General features: G+C 38.7%; 1 protein-coding gene across 2 annotated transcripts in view; it reads left to right on the top strand.

Annotated features, from left to right (window-relative positions):
• Nucleotides 1-13638: 13638 nt before the first annotated feature.
• Nucleotides 13639-25445, top strand: part of LOC127531539 (zinc finger MYM-type protein 1-like) — a 30914-nt gene continuing 19107 nt past the window's right edge. The window contains exons 1-2 of one of the 2 annotated variants that reach the window (XR_007938677.1): nt 13639-13766; nt 14311-16172. Coding sequence is in view for 1 of the 2 variants with exons in the window: in XM_051941098.1 (XP_051797058.1) it covers nt 17593-19638 (2046 nt within the window). In the remaining variant the exon portion in view is untranslated. Of the gene's footprint in view, nt 13767-14310; nt 24079-25445 lie in introns of those variants that run through there. The other variant, XM_051941098.1, reaches the window with a different exon arrangement.

Genomic DNA, 25445 nt, shown 5'->3' with positions numbered 1-25445 from the left:
TTTTATTTGTTGTTTTTCATCCTACAAAGTTTCATTCTTTTTAAATGATCCTGCAGCTGCTTTATTTCAGAGCTTCCAAATGAACCATTTAAGGTTTTTCATATGAACCTGTAAACAGTTATAGCAAACTTAAGTTTAACACTTTGATAATTCCAAACACTAACATGTGCAGCAGTAGGTGTAGTACAGAAAATATGGAAATAACTAGATGAATACATAAATGCTGATGCTAAAAAATAAAGATAAAATGACTTCATATTTTTGAATATGTTGAACAGCACATGTGTCAAAAATGTGTCTTATAATTTGATTTCAAAGCATGATAAAGACACTGTTAATATGCCCTAAAAAAAAAGCAGTGATCCTAGCAGTCTGCATGGACCCCTTCTATAATAATTATTCCAAATTTAATTTCAGAAAAATATAATTTTCTTTTTTGTAATAAGCATTTATAAGTGCAGTGTTCATTTATTAGCTTCAGCAGTAATAACAGTCCCAATTCTTAGCATTTCTAATAAAAATTAACCAACAATTTGGTCTTAAAATGTGAAATGCTGGTAAAACAGTTTGCAGCAATGGCAGAAATGTATTATTTTCAAAACTCAGCACGATTTAGTTCACTTGCACCCACGACCACTAATGTAACACCAGGTTAGCAGGAACAGATTTTAAAAAAAAAAAAAAAGCAGATTCCAGTATAATGATGTCCTCATTCTTTGTTTTATTTTTTGCACCTGCCCAGGAGCTGCTGGAAGGCAAGACTGATTGTTAGGGTTGTGGAGAACCCAGGTGCAGACATCACTGACAAAACGCAAGGCATAGCTTTAAGAATTTATTCACTAAATCAAAAACCATTCACAACTGAAAACGAGACTAAGGTGGACAAAAAAAACTAATTAGACAGAGGCGAAACAGCAGACTAAGAAGGAAGGACAAAACTAAACAAGACAAAGGCAACGGCAAGACTAAGAGGTACTTACAGAAGGAGAACAAACAGCCAACACAAGAGCAAACTAGGGTATCAACAAGCATCAAGTCCAGTGGGGGTAATCCAAAAAAGGGGCGAAAAATGACAGAGTCCAACAACTGAGAATCCAGCGGAGGAGGGTAGTGGGGAGTGAAGACAAAACTGCATGAATGTCCAACTATGCGCCAGCAAAGACTGAAGGGAATGGCAGAGCTTAAATAACAGGAGACAGGTGAGTAGAATTTACTAATTAGTGGCAGCTGACGCTCGTGCCGTAATCAGAGCAGGTGACAAAGCCAGAAAATGAGTGACAGGAGAGAAGGGCCACAGACAGAGGGAGACAAAGACACACCAGCAAAAATACACACAGAAGAGCAACCAACACAGAAGGAACAAACAGGCACACGTCTTAAACAGAAAACAACAGAGTCCAAAAAGGGTCAAATCCAAACGAGGGGAGGAAGGAAAAGGGAGGAAAAGTGGAGCAGAAACAAGAGGCAGCAACAGGGCAGAATCCTGACACTGATATTGAGTGAATTATCATGGTGCAATAAAATAATATTAAAACTAACATTCCAAACACTCCTTAGACATTTTTAAGTGATTTTTTTAACCTGGTGCGACTAAACATTTGTTATAAAATCACTTATTGAAATCTCCTTAAATGTGACACAAAGATCTGTTTTGTGGAGATGATTTGACAGATTAGAAAGCAGATATTTTCCTGTCCACTACAGCATTTTACAGATAGTCAAACCAGTTTAGTTTCTGATGTTTAATTTACTGTTGATGGTTGATATTTCTCTGCAATTCTGTGGTTTAAGACATAATTTCACAGCCTAAAAGAATCAAATCCGTCAATCAGTTGAAACCAACTCAAGCATTCATTTAGATTTTCATGATGAAAGTTCACTGACGATTAAAATAAAATTTAAATTAAGAAATGTCTAGTTTTTGTTATTTTTCTACATTACTGAAGTTTTCTAGACTTTATTCATTAAATTTTATCCTCCCGTCAAACGTCAACAAAATCTTATTGTTTTACTCACTGAAATCGATAAATATTTAACAGAATCTTCTGGATGAGACATCAAAAATGAAAAATGAAACAATGAAACTTCACACTACTCTAATGTCATGGAGGAAACAGATGTTTTTTAGCTGCAGAGTTGTTGAAATGATGTTGAATCTCATGCTTTGCTGTTTATAGACCTGCCCTCTGATTTGACTGATGCAGGAGGAGCCTCATGGAAGCATTTTCATGTGGATTCAGTTTATTTAAAGGACATTTACAGACTTGAAGACATATCAGTCACATTGCCAACATGGATCACAGACAGCTCACACTGTTGGTGGTTGCTGTGTTTGTTTGGAGTGGTGCTGAAGGTTGGAGCATGACAGAGTCTGAAGCAGCAGTGAAAAGACCTGGAGAGTCCCACAGACTCACCTGTACAACATCTGGAATATCATTTAGTAGCTGGTGGATGGCCTGGATCAGACAGGCTCCTGGAAAAGGACTGGAGTGGATCGCTACTGAAGCACTCAGCTACGGCCAATATTACTCTCAGTCAGTCCAAGGCAGGTTCACCGTCTCCAGAGACAACAGCAAAGAGCAGCTGTATCTGCAGATGAACAGCCTGAAGACTGAAGATTCTGCTGTTTATTATTGTGCTCGAAACACACAGTGACTGAAGTTGGTTGAACAGCTGTACAAAAACCTACAGTCCTCATCAGACATGAATCAAATGGTCAGTTTAGATCGTTCTCTCACACCTAAACATTTATATAGTTTTTTAAATCAGTGACATTTCAGTATTTTTTACTAAACATGTATTTTTTGCACATATTGTACATAATATCTTAATATATCATCATTCAAACTGCTTGTCAGATTGCTGCCTCTTACCTCGAACACGGTATTTGTAAAAACTCAGCCCCCAGTAATACTGATATTGAGTGAATTATCATGGTGTAAAAAAAATAATACTGAAACAAACATTCCAAACATTCAATGCATTATTTCTTAAAGATTTTTTCTTTTCTTTTCTTTTCTTTTTTCTTTTTTTTTTTGCCCGTTGCAGATTTATTCCTAAAAAGTGCCTGAACACTTACAGCATGAAGTCACCAGAGGAGAAGCACTCAGACCATAAATGACTTTAAGAACAGAACACTGCTGTTTTTGTGTCTGAACACTTGTAGCATGAAGTCACCAGAGGAGGAGCCCTCAGACCAGGAATGACTTCAAACCAGTTCACTCAGTAAAACTCTCTTTGCTGTCAATTTTTGCTCCATTAGCAGCTCACGAGACTTTCAAAAAAGGAAAAATCTTTTATATTAATTCAAATAGCAAAATGACCCTCCAAAAGGCCTCCATCAGGAAAAAGTTAGTTTGTGATTATGTGAGTCAAAAACAAAAAAAATTGAATCTAATTCCAGCAGCATTTACTGTTTCAATTATTATGATGTCATATAATGTTGAACAAGGACAGAATGTTTTGGATGCTGCCGCTGTCAGCTGGATCCTGTGAGACTCTTTCACACAGACTCAGGAAATAATCACATGAATGATGGAGACAATAGTAACTTCTGTGTCCACCGAAATTCACAATTAAATGTTTTGACAAAAAGTGAGACGAGTCCAGAATCAATTTCACATATCAAAGGTGATGCAAACAATATTTGTACTTGAAAATTTTGACATCCATGAAAAAAGAGTTGACTGCAGAATGCAATAAAATCTGAACATTTGATTGGTATTTTTGTTGTTTGCTGTGATTCTGTGGATGTTGAAAGATTTTTCTCCAGCTTTTCTAATGTAAGAAAGACGGAGAGATGCAAAATTAAACTTCAGTTCACAATAAAAACTGGGAAAAATCATTAGATTACTAAATAAATGTATTTTGTAGGAATCAAACCTTGAATTTAACTACTGTAACTGTTCAAGTTCAACATATATGACAAAGATGAAGGCCAAGGCCACTCCAACTCAATTAATTAGAAAAGTACATAAATAAAATAAACGTGGCATTTAAGGAAACACTGCAATGTGCTGAAGTCAATAATGAGAATGAAGCAGCAGAATAAAAGGCACAACAACCCAAATACAGGAATATTTATGTGAAATCTGAAGTGAGCTGCAATAAAAGAAACAAAAGTGTAAATTAATGCTGCAGTTTCTTTATCAGATATTAGAGGCTATTGTGTGACAAGTTTCTCTGTCCTCTCTCACTATAAAGAAACAAACAGGACTAATTTAAAGATTTATACTGACATCAAACATGTTTTTCACTCCTCAATCAGATGCTCCATTAATGTTTCTTTCAGATTAAGTTAATCCACACTTTCCTCCTTTTTCTCAAACATAAAAATGATGTAAAAAATCTAGACGATACATTAGAGGCTGTGCTAAATGTTCAAGTGTGGTCACTCCAGAAGACACTCTGTTGATTTAAATGTAATTTATTCAACAATATGCAAATAAAGCTCACATAAAAGGAAGTGTGTGTTTCTGTGTCAGTGAGAGGAAACCAGAGCTCACATCAGTTGAGCTCCAACATCAACATGTTCTCTGCAGCTCTGATTCTGCTGCTGGCTGCTGGATCCTGTGAGGAGCTTTCACTGGATTCACACTCATCAACACATTACAAACACTCAGTAATATGATGAATGCTGGAGATAATGTTGATTTGTGTCTCCACAGGTGTGAACAGTATTGATCTCATCCAGCCAGACTCAATGCTTTGTGCAGCCTGGACAGACTCTGACCATCACCTGTAGACTGTCTGGTTATTCTGTGACTGATGACAGCTATGGAACAGGTTGGATCAGACAGCGTGAAGGAAAAACAATGGACTGGATTTTTCATCGGTGGGGAGGAGGAAACTTTTACCAAAATGATGCTCTGAAGAACAAATTCAGTTACAGCAGAGACACTTCTGCAGGAACTGTGACAATAACAGGACAGAATATGCAGCCTGAAGACTCTGCTGTGTATTACTGTGTACGTATTAGAGCCACAGTGACACAAATGATCAGTAGACCTGAACAAAAACCCCTCAGTGTCTGAACACTTGTAACATGAAGCCACCAGAGGAGGAGCCCTCAGACCAGGAATGAATTCAGATCAGTTCACTGTTAAAGAAAGTAGCAGCTTATTTATCAATGAACGCATAAAACAAGAAAGAACAAGATTATTAGAGAGCAGGATTTTAGCTGCTTTGCATGTCATCATTTATGAAAACAAGACACATAAATGAAGAATGCAGCTTCTATTCTGCATCTTTCTTTAAATTCCATTTTGACCAATTTGTATACAGTGTTTGTGGACAAAAGAGCCCTCATCATCATTTTAACAACATCATATGTCCTGAAAAGTTTTGATACATCTGCTGGCAGCTAGATCTCTAAAGGACTTGATACTTTATCTAATGTAATGCAAACACTGTCTATTTTGTATAAAGCTACATTTAATATCCCTTCATAAACTTGTAAATGTAAAGTTTAGTTGGGGGACAAATTCCAACTCCATCCTGTCTGTGAGGACAGTTAATGCCAAACATAGTTCTTGACTTTGACTGCAGAGAAAATAAGAAGCCTTTTTGCTTCACACAAAGTAACATACTTCATTTTTCCTTTCACTTTTACTGACACAAAGATATGTTTTCAGGACATTAATTGACTGGAAATTTGCATATATTTTCCCCAAATCTATTATTAAGCCTAATCATTTTTCTCAGCAGTTTTGTTTGTTTTAATTCCTGCTGAAACGTTCTTCTCCCTGCTGTACTGAGCATGGACTTATTGTCAGTATAAAATCAACAATATTACATTTATCTTACAGTACTTGTTAGATTGAAAGATTTTAATCTTTGAAGAAAGTTTAAAAATCTAATAATCAAAGTCTGCACATGTGGACAGAATATTGACATGTTGATGCAGTAAAACAATTAATAAATCTATTTCTGTCTGCACTTGAAGAAAAGCTCAGTGAATTTATTTCTGTTCAGGTTTTTGTCATTTACAACCAGTAAAAAATGCTAATGCAGTTACATTAATTCTAAATCACACCAGATGATGTTCTCTTTGATTTATATTTCAGACAACCACATACAATGCTACAAGGTTCCATTTTATTTAAATGATCCTGCAGCTGCTTTATTTCATAACTTCCAAATGAAACCATTTAAGGTGTTTCATATGAACCTGCAAACCTGTAACCAGCTACAATGAGCTTAAATTTTATAATATTTAGATCATCTGAACACTAACTTCAGTGTGCAGCAGTTGGTGTAGTACAGAAAATATGAAAATAACTGGATGAATACATAAATGCTGCTGTTAAAAAATAAACAGTTAAAAAGGCTTCAACTCATATTTTTTGATTTGTTGAACAGCAGATATCTCAAACATGTGTCTCAAATTTTATGATCCTGCTCCAGTTCCTGCCCTTCTTCCTCCTTTTGTCCTTTTCCCCATTATCTCTCTCTCCCGGTCACTCGCCCTCTGGCTCTGTCTGCACTCAACTGGCTGATTGCTGCTGTGGGTGTCAGCTGCAGTCATCAGCTCAACACCACTCACCTGTTCCCCTCCTCAGCTATATAAGCTCTGTTCTTTCCCTTAGTCTCTGCTGGCTCATTGACAGACTCGGGTGTTGTTCCAGACTCTGTCCCCCACAAACCCTACCACCTCTGGACTGTGTCAGTTTATGGGCCCTTCTGCTTCCCCTTTGTGGATTGCCTACAATTTCATTTCATTTAGCAGACGCTTATCTCTTGGGCTCTGTTTTTGGATTGACCTCAGCCTGTTTGCTCCCTCGATTATTAGTTTCCCCTGTGTGTGAGTACCTCTCCTTAGCTCTGTTGTTTTCAGCTGTTTGGTTTTTGCTCTACCTCCTTAGTCCTGTTCTCAGTTATTTAGTAGTTGAATTCTCATTTAATAAAAACCCCTTTCCTGATCACACCAGTTGTCCTGTCTGTTGTGTCTGCGCCTGGGTTCTCCAACCTCCCACCGTAACATTAAATTTGATTTGAAAGCATGATAAATACACTGTTAATATTCTCCAAATATAGCAGCAATCCCAGGAGTCTGCATGGGGCCCTTTGATCAAAATTTATTCCAAACATAATTTATAAAAATTATAATTTTACATGCAAAAATGTAGTATTTACTTTTTAGCATGAACAGTAATAACAACTCTAATTAAATTTTGAAAAAAACAATTTGCAGAAATGTGTTGTTTGTAAAAGTCAGCACTATTTAGTTCATCTTCACCCACAACCACGAATGTAACACCAGGTTAGCACAGATTTGTAACAAAGCACTCGTCTATATAATTGTGTCCTCATTTATTTATTTACTTATTGGGATTTTTTTCTTTTTTTGCATCTATCTGCCCAGGAATTTCTAGACAGCAACACTGACATTGAGTGAATTGTCATGATGAAATCAAAGAATAATAATACTCACATTCAAACATTTCTGACACATTTTAAATTATTTTTTTTTAACCTGGTGCTACTGAACATCTGTTATAAAATCACTTCTTCTTAAATGTGACAAAAACATCTGTTTTGTGGACATGATTTCATAGATATGAAAGCAGATATTTTCCTGTCCACTACAGTATCAGTATTTTACATTTAGTCAAACTAGTTTCTGTTACTGAGTGTTTAATTATCTCTTGATGGTTGATGTTTGTCTGCAAGTCTGTGGCTTAAAACATAATTTAAATACTGAAATCTTTAAAGTTCTTAAAGAATCCAATCCTTCAACCAGCTGAAACCAACTCAATCATTCATTTAGATTTTTATATGAGTTTTCAGACCATTAATGAAATAAATCAATATATCTGTCTTTTTTTCCCATAATTCCAGCAATGTATTGTTTTTGTTATTTTCTGCATTATTATATTTTTTGAGACAATATTAATTAATAAAGTTTTATCTGCATGTTAAATGTTAACATAAAGTTTCAATATTACTCTCCTGGATCAATAAATATTTATCAGAATCTGCTGAAAGAGACATCAAAAATGAAATAATGAAAATTTACTCTAATATCATGGAGGAAACATGTTTTTTAGCTGCTGAGTTGTTGAAATGATGTTGAATCTCATGTTGTGCTGTTTATAGACCTGCCCTCTGATTTGACTGATGCAGGAGGAGCCTCATGGAAGCATTTTCATGTGGATTCAGTTTATTTAAAGGACATTTACAGACTTGAAGACATATCAGTCACATTGTCAACATGGATCACAGACAGCTCACACTGTTGGTGGTTGCTGTGTTTGTTTGGAGTGGTGCTGAAGGTTGGAGCATGACAGAGTCTGAAGCAGCAGTGAAAAGACCTGGAGAGTCCCACACACTCACCTGTACAACATCTGGAATATCATTCAGTAGCTCCAATATGAACTGGATCAGACAGGCTCCTGGAAAAGGACTGGAGTGGATCGCTACTGATACAGGCAGCCAGTACTACTCTCAGTCAGTCCAAGGCAGGTTCATCGTCTCCAGAGACGACGGCAAAGAGCAGCTGTATCTGCAGATGAACAGCCTGAAGACTGAAGATTCTGCTGTTTATTATTGTGCTCGAGACACACAGTGACTGAAGTTGGTTGAACAGCTGTACAAAAACCTACAGTCCTCATCAGACATGAAAAATATCCTCAGGCGTAGGTTATTTATTTCACTAAAACTATTCACATACTATGAACTACATAAACATACAGTGAACTATGTTCACTAAAACTATGTTCACATGATTTTGGACTATTGCAGTATAAATACAATAACAATAATAATTAGAAGAATTGAATTGTGAGTTTATAAACCTCTCATTTAAAGATATCAGTACTTGTTGATAACATTTGCATATACAGACAAATATAATGCATAAATATAAAATATAAAACTTTTATACCTTTGTGTCTTGAGCAAAGTGGAAAATCAAACTGAATAAAAGCACAAATACATTTAAATACATGATTTCTGTATCATTTTTGTTGTTGTTGTTTTTTACTTTATTATTAGCACTACAAATAATAAAGGGCAGATTATAAATCAGCCCCATGGAGCAAATCTGTGGCTATACAGTATATGTGTTGAAAAGGTATGAAATTTAAAAGCAAGGACTCCATGTAGAATAGCCACAGTTCAACAGTCCAGTGTCTAATGCTGATCTAAATTCAACATAACAATCATTGATGAGCATTGCTGAAGCACCTGATGCTGGCCACACCAAGGTTTAAAGCACTAAGCTTCTGATCAGTAGTCCAGAGACTTAACCATTGCACTACTGCTTCCATATTAGAAGCTTTGTGAAAATGGGTTGCTACAATTGAGCCAGTTATATTGTAAGGTGTGTTTCTGTACGGTGTTTCAAATTTATGCTCCATGTGCCACCTTTTAACTTTGAGCACCTGTCCCTCCAAAGGTCTCTGCACGGCCCTGGACTGCAATAAGTTACAAGTGCACCTGTCCACTCCCACCTGGTAGAATTTGAGAAAAAAAGGGGGGAAAAAAACAAAACAAAAAACAAAACAAAACCCACCTTACCGACACACAAACACAACAAGGGACATAACAAAATGAATGAATAAATGCTTAAGTTTCCAATTGTGCTGCTTTGTGTGAAATTCATTACAAAATTGATGTTGATGTACTTACAGGAAATTAATTCTCTGAAAGAAACTGTACAAATCATTTAAAGACTCATTAATATATAAATATACCAAAAACACAGGCAACACAGCTTTTATAAAGTAATATAAGTCTTTGCAAATACACAAGAAACGATACAATATTAGAAAACTGAATCAATGACAACACAACACATATTTCGTTTCTAGAAATAGAAAAGTTAACAGTTGTTTTACTGATGTAAGTATAGAAATATTTTATGTTGCATTTTATCATGTAATGACATTAAAATATCATGTATGAAGTCAGGAGGTGATTTCCATGTGTGTGTTCATTCTGCAGATACAATAAGTGAACAGACATTTCTATTGGCTTCTCTTGGACCAGCACTGATGCTTCATATGTTCTATGCAAACTCCATGAGCGTCCAGCTTTAAAAACATCAGACTGTCAGCAAAGTTCACAGCACATCAGTTTCACCTCCAACCATGTTGTCTGTAGCTCTACTGCTGCTCTTTGCAGCTGCATCCTGTAAGTCTCTTTGGATTTATGACAGTCTGTACTTCATTCTTTGTAGTATGACTTAAAACTTTAACATACATGTTCTTTATCAACAGGTGTGAAGTGTGAACAGTTGACTCAGCCACAATCTGTGACTGTGCAGCCAGGTCAACGTCTCTCCATCACCTGTCAGGTCTCTTATTCTTTGAGCAGCTACCACACAGCTTGGATCAGACAACCTGCAGGTAAAGGACTGGAGTGGATTGGAATGAGATATACTGGAAGCTCACACTACAAAGATTCACTGAAGAACAAGTTCAGCATCGAATTAGATACTTCCAGCAAAACAGTGACTCTGAATGGACAGAATATGCAGCCTGAAGACTCTGCTGTGTATTACTGTGCCAGAGAGTCACAGTGACACAAATGATCAGTAGACCTGAACAAAAACCCCTCAGTGTCTGAACACTTGTAACATGAAGCCACCAGAGGAGGAGCCCTCAGACCAGGAATGAATTCAAACTGTTCATTCAGAGTTTAAAATGTGTCTTCTTTGTTTGACTCACAGAATTTTGAGATTAAAATGATGAAAAACAAAGCATTAATAAGCCCCTCATGTTAGCAAAGTTCATATTTTAGCATCCTGGTAGCTGAGCTGTGAGTTTCTCAAAACTGGTTGTTCTCAGATTCAAACATTCAAAGTTATCTGCAACTTCAAAGCTTTAAAAATCTTCGTATGAAAACACTGAAATTAGACACAAGTAGAAAATTTATATAAACTAATTAAATGTAGCTGGCTATAACAACAACAAAAGGAATGCAAATAACTGCATCAATTTCCATTGTTTCACACAGTTTTTATTTCTGACTGAAAATTATTCCGTTAGTTTCATCGTATGGAACATGAATCATTACAACATCCATGTAAAGTCATTTTTGAACGGTTCTTTCTGTTCTCTGGCATAAAATTGAACATTGTGAGGAAAATAACAGGATAATATTATGAACTGATTTCTCCAGAAGTTATGTTTACTTTAATTCTTCATTTTATTCATTCTGTCTTGTTAAAATATTACAGAATTTTAGTTCAGTTCCCTCCTTCCTGTGAGGAGGAGTCAATGCAAATCTCAACATTTTTCCACAGCTACTTATTCAGCTGCAAAGAGGAAAACAGAGAGTTGGACACTTTGTGGAAGATGATGGACTACAGGACAGGACTGCTGCTGTTAACTCTCTGCTGGGCAGGTGAAGGACTTCAACAATCCTGATTTGACACGACTCTTACATGAGTATGAACAGAATTCATTTGATGTTTTCTTCATGTCTTGGCAGGTGTTGATGGTCAGACTCTGACAGAATCTGAATCAGTGGTTAAAAGACCTGGAGAATCCCACAGACTGACCTGTACAGGATCTGGATTCACACTCAGGAGTTATTATATGGCCTGGAACAGACAGGCTCCTGGTAAAGGACTGGAGTGGATCGCTTATATCGGCACATATAGTTCTCCTATCTATTACTCCCAGTCAGTCCAAGGTAGATTCACCATCTCCAGAGATGATTCTAGCAGTCGTACAAAAACTACTTCCTCTTTTTGTAATAACAACTCTAATTGTTTGCATTAAAAAAAAATCAACAATTTGATTTCAAAATGTGAAATGTTTGTAATTCATTTTGCAGAAATGTGTTGTTTGCAAAAGTCAGCACTATTTAGTTCATCTTCACCCACAACCACGAATGTAACAGCAGGTTAACAGGAACAGATTCATAATAATTTAGTCTCCAGTATAATGGTGTCCTAATTTATTTATTTATTTATTGTTTTTTCTTTTGTTTGTCTGTTTGTTTTTTTGCATCTGTCTGCCCAGGAGTTAGTGGACAGCAACACTGACAATGAGTGAATTATCATGGTACAATAAAACAATAAAAAAACTCACACTCCTTACACATTTTAAAATGATATATTTCAGCCTGGTATGACTAAACATCTGTTATAAAATCACTTATTTCATCTACTTAAATGGGACACAAAGATCTGTTTTATGGAGATTATTTGATAGATAAAAAAGCAGATATTTTTCCTGTCCACTACAGTATCAGCATTTTACATATAAACCAGGTTCTGTTACTGAGTGTTTAATTTCCTCTTGATGGTTGAAGTTTCTCAAAAATTCTGTGGCTTAAAACATAATTTAAATACTGAAACCTTTGAAGGTCTTAAAGAATCCAGTCCTTCAATCAGCTGAATCCAACTCAATCATTTAATTAGATTTTCATGCTGTCAGTTCTTTGACTATTAAGGAAATAAAATCAATTAAGAAATCTGTAGTTTTCGTTTTTTATGTTATTATGTTTTTGAGACTATATTAATTAAGTTTTATCTTCATGTCAAAAGTTAACAAAATGTTATAAAATTACTCTCCTAAATCAATAAATATTTAACAGAATCTGCTGGATGAGACATCAAAAATGAAAAATGAAATAATGATAAGTAATTATTCTAATATCAAGGAGGAAACAGATTATTATTTTTTGGCTGCCAGGTTGTTGAAATGATGTTGAATCTCATGTTGTGCTGTTTATAGACCTGCCCTCTGATTTGACTGATGCAGGAGGAGCCTCATGGAAGCATTTTCATGTGGATTCAGTTTATTTAAAGGACATTTACAGACTTGAAGACATATCAGTCACATTGTCAACATGGATCACAGACAGCTCACACTGTTGGTGGTTGCTGTGTTTGTTTGGAGTGGTGCTGAAGGTTGGAGCATGACAGACTCTGAATCAGCAGTGAAAAGACCTGGAGAGTCCCACAGACTCACCTGTACAACATCTGGAATATCATTTAGTAGCTGGTGGATGAACTGGATCAGACAGGCTCCTGGTAAAGGACTGGAGTGGATCGCTATCATCGAATCTGACAGTGATAGAATCTTTTACTCTCAGTCAGTCCAAGGCAGGTTCACCATCTCCAGAGATAACAGCAAAGAGCAGCTGTATCTGCAGATGAACAGCCTGAAGACTGAAGATTCTGCTGTTTATTATTGTGCTCGAGAGACAGTGACTGAAGTTGGTTGAACAGCTGTACAAAAATCTACTGACTCCTTCTCACTATTCACAGGCCCCAGCAATAAAGTAAATGCATTTTTTATACAGTTTCTTAAAAACTCTCTTTTAGAAAATGGGATTATTTTAGAAAAGCAGCTAAACTGCTCTCTATGTATTGTAAGAAGAAAGGAAATACTTCATCAATAGAGTAATAGACACAAGGGCGTAATTTGCACAGGGGATATGGGGGTCATGACCCCCCAAAAATCAGGTTCAGCTAATGTAACCCCCACAATATAATCATATTTTTCCAATTTCATAAAAGCATTAATAATCTTGTTGATTTTTATTATTAATATCATTTACCAACAAAACATTAGCAAGTTCAATCATCTTAATGTAACCCCCCACACCCCCACTGAATACTTGGTATCACCCAACCCCCGGCGCCTCCTCTACGTAACGTTCACTTCCCTGACCCTGTATATCTGGCATGGATGGAGACAGCAGGGCTGTGAAGAAATGAAAAGAGCGCGAAAAGGACAAACGACAATTCTTCATTGTTGGTTGACACCAACAACTTTAAAAAAAGGAAATATCTTGACCAAAAAGAGGTAAAATAGTCTACCTGTCTTGTTAAGTTAGCTGATGGTTTGTGACTGGATTTGGTTTGAGCTTGTCCTGTGAGGTACAGCCAGAGAGTGTCGGGGATGTACTGTTTAGGACCAGTGTCAGTTTTCACTGAATTGTAACTTAAAGGGCTGTTTGCTGACTTTGCTCCAATACACAGTGAAGGATGGCGGTGTAGTTAAACTACATTTCTCGGGGGAACCGGGGAGGTCGTAACGTCGCTGTTTTCCACATCAAATATCTTTTCAGTACTGAAGCTATTTTACTGATCAAACAACGCAATAGCATACACAGAAGCTACATTTTTCCAGGCATTTCTAAATCCTGAAGGAACAGGAATGTCTGCGTCGGCCTGAAGCGGTAACCATGGAGACAACAGACGCTCCTCCATGTGTTAAGTATCCGTCCTGCTGCTGCAGCACGGTGACAGTGACAGAGGAGGGGAAGAGAAGTACTTCATCTTTGACCTGGTCATTTTTAACCGGGCTGATACCATTTTAACATTAACTAAGCTTTTTTTTATACCAGGTTCAAGAATGATTGCCGAACAGGCCATGAAAGAGAGGCAGGTGACCAGAGAGGGAGAAGCACAGATGAGGAGAGAGAGAGAGGAGGTGCCAGAGGAGGTGCAACAGTTGAGCAAGAGAGAGGAGGAGGAGGTGACAGAGGAAGTCCAGGTGATGGAGGATCATCAGGTGACCAAAGAGAAGGAGAGAGAGCACAGGGAAAGGCAGCACAGGAGGCACAAATGACCAGGTAACATACCTTAGCCCTTGTACTGTGTTAGCTTTCTCTATACATGCTCCATGCTAGGGTTGGTTTTGACCTGTGCCTTAAATCAGCTGTAAATTACACTTAAAACAATTATCTATCATGCAGTTTTTCCCTTATCTATTGTTACCTTGTCAGGCTTCATTATGCATGAATTACTGGTTTTAGTATATTTTGGTGTGGCCTTTGGGCCTTTCTTTGTCTGTATACCCCTTAAATTCAATTTAAAAAAATGTGAAATGAACCTCAAGAGAATCATGTAAACAAATAAGAGGTTGTATTGTTACCTCATTATTACTGGGAGGTGTTAGAACATATATTGTAAAAATATATACTACTTTTTTATTCTAGTATTACAAACTATAGTAATATCTGTGGTGTGAAGGGTTAATTTCAACCATATATTGTTGTGAAGCATGGAGATATGAGATCCCAGAATCAGCCACAAAGGGGAGACTCTGACAGAACAACAGCTAAATAAGGGAACATTGTGATATTATAACCTGTAATTTAGGATCAAATTATGCCATAACCTAATGAATGTGTTTGATCTAACCAAGTGTCTATTCTTACATTCTATAATTTTGAAACAAGTGTAGAAATCAGAAGCGTGTCTCACTGTAAAAAGTGATGGTTTGATTATTTTTGAAAGGTTGTCTTGAGAATCTTTGTTTAAGAAGTAACCAGGTCAGAACAGCAGCTCACTGTGAAAACTGATGTTTTTGATAGATTTGACTAAAAAAAGAGAAACTTATGCTTTATGAAATGGGAATGCTTTTAAGAGTTTTGGTTTGACTACTGTTAAAATAAGAGGTTTTAACTTGGTAATGAGGTGAGAAGTCACGAGTTAAGTGAACTAGGGTCAAATGTTCACCGTAAAGATTAAACTCAGAATAGATTGGTTTTTTTTTTTTTAATAAGTCTGTACACATTGTCCAAAAGATTGCACAATGGGATGCCAGCGACAGTTAGAAGCTGACATCCGCTTTTCCTTTTCCTGATCAGGAGCCTGTGCTGAGTTGCAGACAGGAGAGATCAGGGGGGGCAAGATGGGCTGTCTGGACAGTCCAAAACAGATAGTTTCAGTTCCTTAAAAGTGGAGGTGTCCATGCGGTCAGTGTATGGGGCAAGTGTGCGAGTTGGGAGGGGGTAAAGATGAAGTTATTGCTCAAGTTAATTTAGTATGAGATCATTGCGTATGCATAAGGTTCAGTAAACTATAAATTACATCTGATCGAGACGCAAGTTGGGAGATCGTTGCGGGTATCTGCCTGGGTGCAATCCAGACATCAGTCTGAGCACAGGGGATGATTACCACGTAACTCGGACGGGAATTCAACATGGTCTGCAACGGAATAACTGTTCTGATGGAATTATGGACCAAAGTACTGCGTTTCCTGCAGTGTTGGAGGATTACTGAACTGTGATCTGGAAATAATGTTGTCTGAAGGAACATTACTGAACTCTATTTTCCATGTGAGGAATAACACCTGAATGGATTAACAAAGTTTTTACTGGTCCAAACAATAAAAATGGATATATGCAGATCTAAATCTGGTCGGACCCCCGTCCACTTCCCCCTGGGCCCCGGCGGGTCTCAAACACTTGTCGGGTCTCAGGTGAGCAGCCGGGTGTGGCCACACCGTGGCTGCTCTCCCTCCAAATTATGTAATCTGGGTGAATATTACTTCTCTTTTATGAAAGCATAGTTCCACTTATGAGTCGTGTTAAACAATTGAAAGAATAGTGATGTTTGATTAATTGTCTGATGATTAAGAGCTATTGCTACGCCCTGCTAAATATATTTTAATAAAGCATTATTCTGCAATTAAAGACAACAAATTGCAAGTGCTATTTTTATCCCTGAATGATACTTATACATCTCGCTCTGGATGTAAAAAGTTAGATTACTGCGTGCATAACAATAGTAGAGGTTCTGAAAGGTTACCTAGTCATGGGGGCCAGGTTGGCCCTATAAACATATCCTAGAGGTTGTCTATATGTCCATAATCTCTGAATTAAACCTGGCAACTTACCAAGAGCAAGATCCATGAGAGGAAAAGCTACCGTTAACAGGCGTGACTGGTGATTAAGTTTAACTATACCGAAGTGGCTACTCGGTTAAATTAATTATCAGAGGAAGCAGGGATAGGCGTCTGGATGAAGGCAGTGAGAAAGCTAGGCGAATTTTCCTCGTATTACCAGCTTCACAGTTCTTTAGAACCCATCTGAGTTAGACCCCAATGGGCTGGAGAACCGGACCCGTAGGATGGAGAGCTGGTCCGGTGATTCTCTGACAGCTGAATAAGTTAATTAGGGGGTTACTGGCCCTGAGGATCGACAATATTTACTTAAAGAAAGAGGCAAAACAGTATTTTTGTAGAACAAGAACTTTATATGCATGAATATTTCTGAACATTTCTGAACATTTATATGTTAATATTCACAGATGCACCATGATTTCAGTTTTGGCTCTAATTATTGCCAAATAATCTTATTGTTATAACTGGGGCCATGACAAAACAGACAACACTATTTCAAACAGAGCACTTACAATTTAATGTTAATTACATGTTAATGTTTAATGTATTTTTCTTTCTTGTTTAATTTGTTTAAATCGAGGTTGCAGACAAAATCAAAAAGCCTTGATGCAATAAACAAATATTAATTAGTTCTTTAAACCATTTAAAACCTGAAACGGGTCAGTACCAACCCTAACACAAGAGGAAGGTTAAGAAACAAAATTGTGCATGCAAACACACACTATCAGAGCACTGAACTGATATTTGGTTCTTGTGGTTTCCTCACAGAGGGACACATAGTGAGGGCAGCAGTCAGGCAAATGAGCAGGTAAGAATGCAAGGACAATTTAACCATAAATAGTGTTATTTATATTTACAATACATTAATTTAATAGATTTTTATTTCAGAGACTGACAAGTCTTCCTGTCATGTTCACCACAGGGACTTGAGCCCCATGTTAGGGACCAGTTGAACACCGACAACAGGGACAGAGAAGGATTTGATGTTACAGACATCATGACCTGCACAAAGCCTGCGCAACCTGATCCTAAGTTTATTGTAGTGCAGAAGCGAGCTAAATGTGTGTTGACTTTTCACCAAAAGTGGTTCACAACTTTTCCTTGGTTGCATTACAGTGCCACTTTACAAGGGGTCATATGTTTTCACTGTGCCAAAGTTTATTTGAATCAGTCAACATTTGCAAGCAAGTGTGACCCTGCCTTTGTGAGCGTAGGCTTTAGAAATGGGAAAAAGGCTATCCAGAGGTTCTCAGAACATGCTAAATGTCAGTTGCATATCCATGCCATGAATATCTTTGCTCAAAAAGGGAGCACTGTTGCTTCACAGCTTTCTTCAGCTGTTGCCAGACAACAGGAGGAAGCAAGGAATGGATTGTCGAAGATTGTAGGCTCCATCAAATACTTAGCTCGGCAAGGTTTAGCTCTGCGAGATCATGTGGAAGAGAAAGGTAATCTATCCCAGCATCTTAAAGAAAAGGCAGAAGATGACCCTGCTTTTCAAAAGTGGTTAGAGACACACAAGCAGGATTACACAAGTCCTCTCATTCAGAATGAAATACTAGGCATACTGAGCAATGACATTGTAAGAGGAATAGCTGACACTATTCGATGCCTCCCAGTCACACAGTTTGCCTTGATAGTTGATGGGACACAAGACATATCAGGTCGAGAGCAAGAATCTGTATGTCTTCGTTTTGTGGATCATGACTTATATCCTCATGAGGAATTTATTGGGATGTATTCAGTGACCGAAACAACAGGAGAGTGTCTTGCAAAAGTAGCATTAGATGTACTTTGCAGACTAAATTTGCCATTGTCAGCACTGCGTGGGCAGACATACAATGGTGCAGCAAACATGTCTGGCAAATATTCTGGTACACAGGTTCTTATTAGGGAGAAACAACCACGAGCTTTGTACGCACACTGTGGAGCACACTGTGTGAATTTGGTAGCACAAAAAGCATGTGCAGCTTCTACAGTTGTACAAGATGCGCTTGACTGGGTTCATCAGTTAGGAGTTTTGTGTGGACAGTCTGGCAAATTCAAACAGATGTTTCATCAGATCGCAAAATCTGACCATGGAACCCCAAGCACCCTGAAACCACTGTGTGAAACAAGGTGGACTGTAAGACACGATGCCATCCGTTCAGTTTTAACACAGTATGACTCTGTCCTCACTGCCTTAGAGGAAATGGCAGGGACTGACTCTCCCACTGCAGCCACTGCAAATGGTCTGTTTCAGCAGTTTATGAGAGGCAGTACTGTACTTGGTCTTGTGATGGCACAAGCAGTTATTGGTGAGCTGGAGTGTCTCAACAGTTCTCTTCAGAGAAGGACACAGACTGTTTCTGGTATGCAGGCTGCTGTTTGTAAGGTTCAGTCTACTCTCAATGGCAAGAGAAGTGATGAGGCCTTCCAAAGCCTTTTTGAGGAGGCATCTACAGTTGTGAACTCTTTAGACTTAGAACCTATAACAATGCCAAGAGTTCGACAACCACCCAAGCGCTATAGTGGAGAATCAAGTGGTTTCGGTCCTAAAACTCCTGCAGAATTCTACAGAGTTGAGTTTTATAAGGTACTTGACACCATTCACACACAGTTCACAGAACGTTTCCAGCAGGGTGGGCTTTCTATCCTGCAAAAGCTGGAGAACACCTTGCTGTCTGGAAATGTTGACCCTGTGATTCACAACTATCCAGAAATTAATGCCCAGTTGCTGGAAATCCAGGTGCCTATGTTCAAACACAATTACACATACAATTCCTGTGGAGAGGCTACAAGCATTCTCAAAGGTTTGCCATGTGAGGTGCGAGGCTTATTTACTGAAGTTGAAACTCTGGTCAGGTTACTCCTTGTGGTACCAGTCTCATCCTCAGAGGCAGAGAGGAGCTTTAGTGCTCTTAGACGATTAAAGACTTGGTTACGCACAACTATGACGCAGCAGAGGCTGAACCATGTTGCAGTGTGTCACATCCATCAGGACAAATTGGACCTCTTAACTAAGAAGTCAGTGTGTGCCCAGTTCGTTTGTTTTACACCGTGACGCAAACAGGTATTTGGTGCTTTTATCTGAATTGCCCAACATTATCTATAGTCCGCTAGTTGCTGGCAGAGTAGATACCAGTATAGCAACCTGTTTATTTGTCAAATACTTGTCATGGTAATGGTATGTGTGATGGTATTGTATTCTAATATGTTGTGACATAGCTACCTTAATATGTGGTTTGCAGATAGGCCTACTGTTGTATTTTAATGCTTTTATTTGGATTTTGTTAATATGAATTGGTGATGTTCACCAATATGTGAAATCAGTTTGCCATGTTCAGAATAGAGGTGCAAGCTGCACTCCAGTGTGCCACCCTGTATTGTGTGTTGTATTGAGTGTTGCCATGAATTGTGCATAAGACATTTTCTGTTTGTACTTTAGTAGTGTCAATACAGTGATGCAATTGATTAATCTTTAAAGTTCTTGATTTTTTTTCATAGATGGTTGACATAAACCCAAAATCAATTAAGTGGAAGCTGCTATGGTCTTGCTAGCTAGTACTTAAACACAATAGGAATTAATTGGTCATTGTTGCATAAATAGTCAAGTACACAGCTGCAACAACTTCAAGTAAATCACCAATGTATTTCTAATACAGACATGCCAAATTACCCCGATTCCTTTTACAAAAGTAAACAATTCAATAAATACCAATAAACAGGCACAAAGTTTAACCCCCCCAGTGGAAGACCCAAAGTTACGCCCTTGAATAAACACATTTTTCTTACTGATCTTAGATGTGTGGTTTTCCGATGAGATGAATGCTTAAAGCTGCTGCTTGTTATGTATTTGTATGTTTACTGTTGGAAGCTCCTTCAATGTCAGAAATGATACTGTGATTAAAGACTGATGAAACATTGTTCCTGCAGGACAGTGGCGCCTGCATACATTTTTCATAGGGGTGGCCAGCTGCAGCCACTTAAAATCTTGGGGTGGCACACCAAAACTAAAAAGTCATAATTTCAGGGATTTTATTTTACTAGTACTATTATTACTATCTTTTTATTATACCGTAGTATGTAGGCTAGCAGAAAACTATCAGAAAGACTTGAGGGAGCACCTATTGATAAACTTATTGTCTTTATTGTTATATTTAATGTTACTAATGATCTAAAGTGCATAGACTAAGAACAGTACAGTTAACATTTTGAGTTAATTTCCTCCCTCTACCTTCCTCCTCCGTCTCCTCATCACTATGCCTCTGCTGCTCAACCGTCGGCTCTCTCTCTAATTTTCTTCTTGAAGTAAGGAGAGATGTCTGTTGACTTTCTCTTCATGGTCTGCAAATTGAATCTAGAAAAGCACTCAGAGAGTGCAGTACTCCACCAAGGCTGCTGAGTTAACGTGTTATTTACAATGGAAGAAATCTTTAATAAAAAAATGACTTTGTGCCGAGCACAGGCATGTGTTATGCATGTGCATGTTATGTATGCAGGCTGCACAGTGGAGTAGTGGTTAGCACTTTCACCTTGCAGCAAGACGATCCCCGGTCTGGGTACTCCGGCTTCCTCCCACAGTCCAAAAACATGCTGAGGTTAATTGGTTACTCTAAATTGTCCGTAGGTGTGAATGTGAGTGTGATTGTTTGTCTGTATATGTAGCCCTGTGATAGACTGGCGACCTGTCCAGGGTGTCCCCTGCCTTCGCCTGAGTCAGCTGGGATAGGCTCCAGCACCCTCCGCGACCCGAGTGAGGATAAAGCGGTGTATAGAGAATGGATGGATGGATGTTATGTATGCATACGAAACTGCGTGTCAATTACACTTATGAAGGTGTGTTGATCAGTTCATCACTTTTGGCAAGCCTTTGTTTTGCTAGTGTTAAAATAACCATTCCTTCCATGCTTTTATTTTGAAGATATATTTTTAATGTTGCAGGCTTTTATTTTGTCACCATTCCAGCGGCACAGGAAGTGTTGTCTAAGAAGCGGTTTCGTGACATGACGAAAAGTCCGAAAATTCACATAAAGATGACAGAAAACGGGGATGTGTTTAAACTTATAAGCACCTAGCGGGGACAAGGTGTTACGGTGAAGAAATGAGGGAAGGACAGAAAGGTGAATTTGTGTTCAAATAAGGCTGATGGCTGAACTTAACTGTCTGGCTGGGGTTTGCTACATCGCATGACCTAAATACGTTGCGGTGGGAACTGATGGAACTCAGAAACACCCCACAGTTTAATCATTTGTTCCTTGTATGATTTCCAACTGATAAATCTGTAATTTTGTTGTAGGATCACAATCATGTGATCATCAGCGGGTAGCAGACATTGAGTTCACGTCATGGTTACAGCAATGCTGTGCAGGCTGCTATATGTGGCAAAGGGAAATCTTTAACAAAGCCGTGGATCCACAGTATAGGCCGCATCAATGCCAAAATTTAATCACGTGGTCCTTGTGTCATTTCTGGCCTTCCCTGAAAATTTCATCCAAATCTGTTGCTCCGTTTTTGAGTGATGTTGCTAACAGACAGACAGATTCACAGAATAACAGATTCACAGAGAAAGGTACGCTGATCGTCACATAACTCTGCCACACCTTGGCGGAGTAATAATAGCAGCAGCTAACATTAGCTGACTATCAATGTTGGGAGGGTTACTTTTAAAATGTATTCCCCTACAGATTACTGATTACATGTCCTAAAATTTAATCTGTAATGTATTTCCTTGGATTACTCAAGTAAAGTAATGTATTTTAAATACTTTTGGATTACTTTTAGCCTACTCAACAATCATCTCATTGAGTGTGTTTATCTGGGACACTGAATTTAGTTAACACATGTTTTAGAGAACGATGTAATTACTAAGTACATAAAATTAGCTGACCGGCAAGCTAACGCTAATTAGCCAACTTATCTCAAGATGCTTCTTCAAATTAGACGTGGAGTCCCTCGATGCTGAAAGCAGCTTTGTTGATGGTAAGCAAAGCTTGCTGTCACCCCCCCTCCCGCTCCTGTGCTCTGGCTCCTCACGTTAATGACGAGCTGCTGTGCTAGAAGCACAGCCGGCGCAAGTTTCAGTCAGCGCAGCATATAAGCCTGACTCTCCTCATGGCTCACCGCTGGTTCATTGCCCCATACTCCATGCTGCACTCTGCACTCTGCACTCCACCGCGAGCACACCGCTCTGGATTTATGGATTACCTCGCCTGCTCGTCACCCCTGCTGCTAACTGCACGCCATCATATGCACACCGCTGCCTGGATTCTAATTCACCATTACCGGCTCCGTCTTCCTTCCTCACCCCAGAACCCCTGCTCTGCTCTGCATCCCTTCTCCGTCTGCTCCTGGTCCGTCTGCTCCTCAGTCTGCACCACATCCCCGCTACCGGCTCCCTCAGCTCTGCCCCCCACCTCGTCTCCTGATTCCTTGGACATTCTGTAAGTCACCTCTCCCCGTTTAGTTTTAGTTTAGCTTTCATCGTGGCCCTCGGCCGCCGCCTTTAGCTAGTTTAGTTTACCCCGCTCTGTTAATTCCCCATGCCTCCTGTTGATAATTCTCTGTTCATTTATTATTGAAACCTTTTCATAAATCATCCACCTGTGTGTTTGCCTGCTGCTTGGGTTCTACACGCCTGTCCATGACACTTGCATTGCACTGTGATGTCACAACCTTCTTGCCCAGGTTTGTAGGTAAAATGTTCTATAAATTTCCATGCCAAAATTGTGTTTTTGCCCTCCCCCTCGTCGTTCTCTCATCCTCTGCCATTGTTGCCCTTTGGTTGTGGAACGTCCTCTCGTGCATTGACTTGCAGCACCTAATGCCACCTGCATCCGCCCAGTACAACCTGCGTGTGGTGAGTTTCAAAGTAATCCCTACAAGTAATCACTTTTTTAAAGAAAGTAACCGTATTCAAAGTACACCAATTTCAATTGTAACTATAACGGAATACAGTTACTCTTATTTTGTATTTTAAATACATAACGCCGTTACATGTAATCCGTGACTCCCCAACTCTGCTGACTGTGCCTACCTACTGTAATGTTACCTAACACAAATAAGTTAAAAAGCACAGCAGTGCTGATCTAACAGGTTGCTGTAGCAGCACCTTTTGCCACTTAAAAAGCACGTCACAGTGAATATTCCTTCTCCCCCTTCGTTTTTTTCAAAAGAAATTATGACTTACTCATGGTCCTCTCTTTAGATCGGTGCTGCTGATCGATGCAGATCAATGGCGATGCTGTGGAGTTTGTGAGGAGTGATTGACATCACTGCTAGACAATGAGCCAATCAAGGGGGAAGGAGCCGTCTGTCACCTCTGATTGGCTACGTGTGCACCATCTGAGCCCTGTCCTGGCCGCGGTGTGAGCTTAACTGGCAATCGATTTTGTGACTGGTCAGTGGGGTGGCCAGCAGATTTGTAAGGGTGGCCACAGCCACCCCAGGCCACCACCTGATAGCGCCATTGCTGCAGGATTTAACAGGAACAAACTTCTGTGAATCACAGGTGAATGAACTATTCTTGAATGTGACTGCTGTTCTTGTTTTAACCTCTAGAGGGCAGACAAAGACAGCTTTAACTTCATAGTGATAAATTATTTTCTCTTATTCATCATCTGCTGCAAACTTTTATGACAAGAAATAACCTCTGTCACTTTCAGCTGTGCACCACTGCTTCACTGCTTCATGCTTTTTTTGTTATTCTAGTTTTTGCAATTATATTTTTCAAGATCTTAAAATGTCTAAATTCAATTAAATGTTTTAAATTTTATTTTCACAATAAAGGTCAACATCATGTTATTGTGTAACTCACCTAAATCAATAACTATTTAACAGAATCTGCTGAACGGGCGGTCAAAAATAATCAAAATGTACTCTAATGTCATGGAGGAAACAGATGTTTTTTAGCTGCAGAGTTGTTGAAATGATGTTGAATCTCATGCTGTGCTGTTTATAGACCTGCCCTCTGATTTGACTGATGCAGGAGGAGCCTCATGGAAGCATTTTCATGTGGATTCAGGATATTTAAAGGACATTTACAGACTTGAAGACATATCAGTCACATTGTCAACATGGATCACAGACAGCTCACACTGTTGGTGGTTGCTGTGTTTGTTTGGAGTGGTGCTGAAGGTTGGAGCATGACAGAGTCTGAAGCAGCAGTGAAAAGACCTGGAGAGTCCCACAGACTCACCTGTACAACATCTGGAATATCATTTAGTGGCTACTGGATGAACTGGATCAGACAGGCTCCTGGAAAAGGACTGGAGTGGATCGCTTCCATTCACCCCAGTAGTGGTATATCCTACTCTCAGTCAGTCCAAGGCAGGTTCACCGTCTCCAGAGACAACAGCAAAGAGCAGCTGTATCTGCAGATGAACAGCCTGAAGACTGAAGATTCTGCTGTTTATTATTGTGCTCGGTACACACAGTGACTGAAGTTGGTTGAACAGCTGTACAGAAACCTACAGTCCTCATCAGACATGAAAAATATCCTCAGTTTTAATCATTCTCTAACACTTAAACATCTTTTTGTAACCAATGACATTTCTGTTGTTTTAAAAAGGCATGTCTGAGAACTAATTGTTCAGCACATATTTTACATAATATCTTTATATCTTTCAGCTAACTTCGATTTTACTCATATAGTGCCAAATTTAAATTCAAACTGTCTCAAGACGCTTTACAGAATCCACATGGCTGAATCTTGTCACTGAAACTGCTTGTCAAGTCGTTGCCTTTAAACTTGAGCAATTATTTGTCAAAATCAGTCTCCATTATAATAGTGTCTGAATTTATTGGGTTCTTTTTGCACCTATCTGCCCAGGAGTGTCTGGAAAGCAATGCTGATATTAAATGAATTATCAT

Source organism: Acanthochromis polyacanthus, chromosome 21 (genome assembly GCF_021347895.1).
Source record: "Acanthochromis polyacanthus isolate Apoly-LR-REF ecotype Palm Island chromosome 21, KAUST_Apoly_ChrSc, whole genome shotgun sequence".
NCBI classification, from domain to species: domain Eukaryota; kingdom Metazoa; phylum Chordata; class Actinopteri; family Pomacentridae; genus Acanthochromis; species Acanthochromis polyacanthus.
This window is presented reverse-complemented; position numbering and strand designations above follow the sequence as displayed.